General features: G+C 36.7%; 1 protein-coding gene across 1 annotated transcript in view; it reads left to right on the top strand.

Annotated features, from left to right (window-relative positions):
* The window catches only part of LOC103148707 (prospero homeobox protein 1-like), a 49,147-nt gene that overhangs the window by 8,083 nt on the left and 33,726 nt on the right, over positions 1–7,338 (top strand). Inside the window, exon 6 of the mRNA XM_007567597.2 lies at positions 3,218–3,325. Within this exon, the coding sequence (XP_007567659.1) occupies positions 3,218–3,325 (108 nt within the window). The remainder of the gene's footprint in view (positions 1–3,217; positions 3,326–7,338) is intronic.

Below are 7,338 nucleotides of genomic sequence, written 5' to 3'. Positions count from 1 at the left end.
TAATATAATATAATATAATATAATATAATATAATATAATATAATATAATATAGAAGTTGTTACTGGTATTTGCGGTTTCTTTGCTGCATTTTGCAATGATCATCTTTCACCTGAAAGGCTGTCTTTTGCAGTGAACACACTCAGGTCTGTGTATCTTTAATCCTTTGTACTGAGATGAGCAGATGTCCTCCATTCATTTATGAATTTATCCCTCCACCCTCCCTCTTTGCCTCTCAATCCAGCTCTTCCATTTACACACATGGACACACACACACAAGCGCACACACATACACACCTGGTAACAAGGTCAAGTTACTGCTGGTATAGTGAGCTCTGCACAACACTCACAGGCTCTTTGACAGATATGCATTAGGCTAAACACAAACCAATAGGAAGACAGGAGCAAATTGGGAGAAAGAGGAATGGAAGGAAAAAGAACATGTGTGTTGTTTATTCACAAACTCCCTTTAGCTACTGTTACACACACAAAAAAAAAACAATGTCTCATTTACTCTTTATTCATTATATTATCTCACAGTTGTTTACTCTGAGTCTCATTTTGTTTGTTTGTGTCCCAAAAGAAAAAGAACACAGACATCAAAATCCTGGACAAAATGTACGGAATAAGCACATGGTGACAGGTTGGTATGAATGTTAACAATGAGATTGGTGTTTTTTTGTCCTGTGCCCCATGCCTGATGAATCCAATGCTAAATGAATGATGGATGGATCACGTTGAGACTCACTTCTGGTTTAACATGATTGCTGCATCACGGCACTTTCCAGATGTTTCTTATTTATGGTTTGGAACATTGGCTGGGATTTTTTTTTTTTCGGGAACGGCAAATCTCTTAAAGATAAAAAGCACCAAATGATTATGTTTTCATATATTATTCTGTCATCAGATTTTTCCTTTTCCTGTTGTTTTTTCCACCAAATAGTTGATGCCACTCTTTCCTCTTTTCCAGCTGTACATGTCCCGTGAGGTTTTTGTGTGTGTGTGTGTGTGTGTGTGTGTGTGTGTGTGTGTGTTTGTGCGTGTGCGTGCGTGCATGTGCGTGCGTGTGCATGCTTGTGTGTGTGTTTCTGTGTGCTAATTGACCTTGCAGGGGGCTCCATTGATTGCCTCATCTTCTCTGATAGATTATAGGCCTTTTAATGTGGTGGGGAAATGGCAGGATGGTGGGGCACAGCTGTTGCCACCACACACACACGCATACACGCATGCACGCTACCACACACACACACACACACACACACACACACACACACACACTCTAACACTGAACACACAAGCGCTCGCCGCCCCTGAATCCAAGGCCCTTACAATTATTATTTTTGTCGCCGAGTCTGTGGGATGAAGGGATCTGTGGGATTTGATCAGAAGCCAGCAGGTGCTTGTGTTTGTTTTGGGTGTAACTTACTATATTCATCGCAAGACCAGGCCCACTTTGTTTATATCCATTTAGCCCTAAGTGGTATATAAAGTAAAAAAAACAATATCTTCAGTACGTGGAAGTGTATATTTTGGTGTCTGCATTCAAAAATCATCAGTGCAAGTTTTCTGTTTGGAGACACACGTTCATCCAAAACTGACAAATCTCTTTACTTTGGCTATTTTTAATGTTTTGGGTGGAAAGCACTTTATCCTCACTGTTACGGTTTTTAGAAAACTGTCTGCCAAGTGACAATTTGTACCAGCTACACACCACCATGTTTTTATGTAATTGTTTTTCTTGATCATTAAGTTAGTTAAAATGTATTTTCTTGTACATTCCACATAGATTCTGTAGTAGCAATTGCAAATAAAAGTTAGTTTTTTTTCAAGTGGAATAAAAATGTCACCTGCTAGCCACAAACTAGCTTGATGCATGTAGTGGATGTTTCCTGTATGGGGAATGAGGATGTACAGTTGTGAAACACCAACCCCATTTTGCAGTAACAGCACTGAGCTGTGTAATTTGTAATGTTTTTTCTTTCTTGCTTGCTTTGCTTTTTTCTGTCCCTCACTGTCTCGCTCCATTGCTGCTAATAGTACTGAGCATACATCAAAGCTTGTTGAACAGTCATCCAGGTAGAACACTGCTCTAAATTTGCTTTAAAGAATTTTAAAAATCGAGGTTCTCGAATTGTTACATCTTCAAGTAAATTTCTATAGTTTCCGCATAGACTACTGTAAGTTAAGCAAAAAGAGATTACAACTAAGATAAGATTGGTGTGATCAGATTGGTGTAATAATTAGAAAAATATTCAAGCCTATCATAAGTGACATTTGAGCATTTTGACTTTAGTCTACATAAGTCATCAAAAGTACAATAAATAAAGAATATATGCAAAATGATTGTAGTTTGATAGATTGTTTTGAATATGTCCATCCAGAAAACTAGAAACACTAAAAATGCATTGAAATGTGTGTGATCATTTCAACCTAAACAAAATGTAAAATTTGAAATGAAATCGATTCTGAAAATTTTTAATTAGCTATCAACTGCTTGCTAAAAACAACAACTAGCAAGCAGTGTGCTTTTTAAAATAATTTTCAGTAAATTTTCTACTTTCTTGTAATGATTTTGACATAAAATGCATAGAAAATAATAGAAAAAAACAAATTACAGGCATTTGTCATGTAGCTGTAAAAGTTTTTCAAATTCTGTATCATCTAGCTTTTTTTTTTTTTTTTTTAAAAGAAAAGCTGCTTCATCAGTAATTATGCATTGCATTGAACTTTAGTAAATAGTGATTTAATAATGATAGGCTATTCCAAAAAAGAACTTTTATTTTCACTTCAATTTATTTCTTGATGGAAGTTGAAATTTGTCATTTTTCTCTTTTTGACAGCAGAAGAAACAAGCAGTTACTTTTCTTGACATATTGACGTAAAAAAAAAGAAAACACAAAATGTGACCAAAAAGAGACTGTAAGTGATTAAAATATGACAATACAAATACCTTTTGGGCATTTATAGCCTGAATTATTAAGTATGTTCAACAACCATGAAAGAAATTACTTAAACTGAAGGCAGGAGCTAATAGTTTGAGAAAACTATTACTAAACTCAGTTTTCCTTGTTGAGGTGAGGAGAAAATTTATGTTTCTGCTCAACTTCAACAGACATAAATAAATATTATCATTAGCAATGCATGAAATAATGAGAGAAGAACCTCCCTTATGTGTTTTTATTTTAAAAGATTTTGGCACCTTAACATATCATGATTCAGATTCAGGAGGGCTTGTCTCCAAACCATTTGAAGAAAGCCAAGCTGATGTTCTTCTACACTCGCTACCCTTCCTCCAACATGCTCAAAATGTTCTTCTCTGACGTCAAGGTAAGACCACTTTCTATTTTTATCCTTCTTCCCTTTTGAAAAAGTCACTCTTGTTCTTTGGTGTAATTTTTTTAAATGTCTTGTTTGACCTTTTATAGTGTCTTCATTTAGAATAACATTAAAGAACATTTAATTAAAAACGCTTTGGTAGAAATATTCAGACTTTTCAGATGTTTCTCATTTTGTCTTTACGACCATAAACTTCATCACATCTTAATGGCAACTTAGTCCACTTCCTGCTGCATTTCCAGCTGAAAAATGTCATCTCTGTTTGCACATCTAGTTGAGTCTCTTTCAGCTAAGATGGAGCGTGTCTTTGAAAATGTCTAGCCAAGAAATTCTAAATTATATGTGAATATTAGGGAATAAATAGTTAATTTGTTCAAAATTATTTAAATTTCAGTAATTAACTACATAGATTTTAACATTCTACAAATGTAAATGCAATTAATTGTATCTTATGTTCCAGGTGGAACCTTTGTATTTGCTTATTTCTGGTACAACATTAAATCTGATGCACAAGCGGCATCCGCTCACAACAAAGCTGCTTCTCTTTGACCCACTTTGCAACAATAAAGGGTTTTTCAATTAAAAATGTTACAATAAATTAATTACAGATCCTTCAAGAATTTGCTAAAAAAATTAATCAAGTTCAAATTAACTATACTTTGATCTAAAACATTCTTTTAAAGCTGTAGTTGTACTTTTAGTGAAGCACTAGCTCTGTTTTTAGCTTCATCCAATTTCCTTTAAACTTTAACATGGGATGATGATTCGTCTGTAATAAAGCACACCCACACCATTATAATGCCACCCACATGTTACACCAAACCTTTCAATTATACAGACACTAAATGAAACAGAAAGGATGAGCTAACAGTTTAGCTCATGAAATTCAACTTTGAAGTTTGTGGTTGTAAAACTGTGCAAAAGTTGTAGTTCAGTTTGCAGGATACTGAATGTTGTTTATTATAATTATAGCTAACTTTTTTGGTAAATTTCCATCATATTCAGCTGATAATTTCTTCACTCTGTATCTGAGTGCATGTCTGTCTGTGCGTGTGTGTGTTTGTGTGTGTGTGTGTGTGTGTGTGTGTGTGTGCGTGTCTGTGTGCGTGTGTGCGTGTGCATGTGTGTGAAAACTTAGAGCGCAGATGGGTGTTCCAATCTGGCGCATTTTTGTCACATAATTAGAGTTTCTGGCCTTAATCGGCCTGGGGTTAGTCAGCAGGGTGGGAGGGGGGGGGACAACACCCACTTTCCCTCTCACACACTCCCACACATACTGTACAATAGCTTCCCCTGACTCACACACACCGTGACCTGAACCTTTTTGCCATTGTCACTCAAAACACACACAGCTATGTTTGTGCGTTTGCTCTCGTCAGCACAATTAAATATGAACCTGGAGGAGCTGTGGCCGAGCAGGAAACAGACTCCAGAGATTAGGCTGAGAAAAGATAACAGACCCCCAGGAAGTTTGTCATAAGAGGGAAAGAAGAAAAATACGACCAAAGTGTGTGCAAATGATTGCATGTTTGGAGAAAATGAGAGAGGGATAGTTGGGGAGGAGAGATGTGAGGGGGGGGGGGTAAAATGAAAGGGAAGACAACAGAACTGGAGCTATTAAACAAAAGCGCTGATTGTTTGGTGTTTACAGGCTGCAACGGGTTTTGCAAAGGAGCATACGGCTCCTCGACAGATTCAGGACGCTCTATTCAAATGAGCAACCACTCTCTCTCTCTTTCACACGCATGCATACACAATCACACACACACACACACACACACACCATATGCTCTTTGGTTCATGTCTATGGTGACCACTTCCTTGTGGGAGTGCCACATCCTCATTGGCTGCCATGGGACACCAGGTTGCCAAGCAAACTCAAGGTTGCTAAGCTGACCTACCGCAGGAGAGCGAGTACCTGACTGGCCATCAACCAGGAGTCCATTAAGTGATTAAAAAGCTGCTGAAAGGGGGAAATTACCAAATTGCAACTAAATAAGTGAAAAACATCCAAAAATACAGGCAGCATAGCTGGTCCGCTCTTGTAAGAGTTCAATTAAAACAAGCAAAATTTATACAGTTATAACATTTGTGAAAATAGTTTTCCTTCACACTTGAAATTAAAGCCATGTTTGATGATTAAACTACAACAAATAAATAAAAAATGCACTAAAACACTAAAAAGTCTATATAAGTCAAAACCTTTTACAGAGATATGAATCCATAATATTAGATATTGTTCTCATAAATTCACCTGAATTTTTTCAGGATATGTCACTCAGACTACCTCCCCTCTTTTTTAGTACACCCGAGTTTATACCAATTATACCACCCACATTTATACCATAGTATAAATGACAACAAAATGGTTTTGAAATGCAGCAGGCTGAAACATAACAGGGATATATTATTTTATTTTTAAATAAATCTAATCAAAACATTGAAGACAACTAATAACACTCATACCAACACTTATATCATTCTTTAATCAAATTATTTGACTATATTCTTAAATTTCCAAATTAAGTTGTTTTGTTTTTAGTTCTGCCTTATCAAATGACTTCCTTAGAACTATGAAGTTTGTGCATCGCATAAGCTCAGGTTTTGTGTTGCAGATTGAAATGAGGTTAATAATTCATCCAGCCTGTGACTTTATCTCCAGATTGAGAGTCAGTAATTTGACGAATCTCTGGAAACTTACGTTAGGGAAATGTTTCTGCTGGCCACTTTGCTCAGCAGATGGCCACTGTTAAGTTTCTATGCAAGTCAAAACTGCTTTTGAAATGTTTTTTTTTTTTTTTTCATCGCTAAGGTTTGTTTTTTGACACTGACTGCAAACACATTTCATGTTTTGTTATATTAGAGCAACACACTTCGGTTGGGGTTGTAGATGTCTGAACAAAGGTTCAGACATCTACAACATTTCTAAATTGATATGTAAGGAACAATTTACATTTTTTAATAACTAAAGCCAAAAATAGGCTTAAAAATGTTCCTAAATTTGAAAAAGAAGGAAAAAATAAATGTATGTACAGCTGTATATACATTTATTTTCTGTATACATAAAGAAAACAATAAATAAAAATGCAGGTTGTGGACATCTGCTTCTTTTGTTTCATAGCAGCGAGACGGACCACCAAGAAACTGTCTGTGGCAATTGACTTCAGCGAATATATAGAGCCACCTGCAGGCAAAAGTCTAAATACTTTGTGTATTTAGTGTATTTTAGTATGTGTGGGATCTATAGAGCTGTTAGCTGCCCCTTTCTTGACCTTTGACCTGTGCCAGTCGTGAGTGGAGGGACAGTTGATACTGATGTTTGTTGCAATCTGGACCTGGTCCTGTTCTGTAGATGTGATGATAATTAAGAATTGAACACACACATTGTCATTTTTCGGGAAATAAAGTCTCTTTTCAGTTTGTGTCTCATGCATTTGCATGTACAGTATAAACATTGATTTTAATGTATATACTAAACTTAAGTTTTAATTGAGTCATAATCCCAGTTAATCCATTTTATTTATGAGACACTTTCCAACTATTACTCTGCTTGATGGGGGGAAAAAAGTAAATGGTGGATAATCCTATTTGTGACAAGTGAGGCTTTTCTTTTTGAGGCTTTATTGAAGACAGGAGATAGCAGTCTGTGTCCCATTTAATTGTCCCACTGCATTCATTATCAGAACTCTGAAATCCGGGGCAGTGTCCCTTTCCCGTTCCCTTTCTCACCCTCACTCCGGTTCCAACCGGCACCCCCTCCTTCCCAGGGAACAATTAAGTAGCATGTGTTAGAAGGGTTCACTGTAAGGGAATTAGGGCCTGAATGGCTCCGCTAATTGGACTTGAATGGACTTCGTCTATGGAAAACTGGTTCTTAAAGATGAGCCTCTTATGTACAATGACCTCCTCGCTGAGTGTGGGAAGTGGGTTGATCTGACAACTGTTTTGGGCGCAGATAAGCAAGCGTACGCACACACACACGCACACACACACACACACACACA

This window comes from Poecilia formosa, unplaced genomic scaffold (genome assembly GCF_000485575.1).
Source record: "Poecilia formosa unplaced genomic scaffold, Poecilia_formosa-5.1.2 Scaffold210, whole genome shotgun sequence".
Lineage (NCBI taxonomy): Eukaryota > Metazoa > Chordata > Actinopteri > Cyprinodontiformes > Poeciliidae > Poecilia > Poecilia formosa.
The sequence above is the reverse complement of the archived record's forward strand: the minus strand, read 5'-3'. Positions and strand labels throughout refer to the sequence as shown.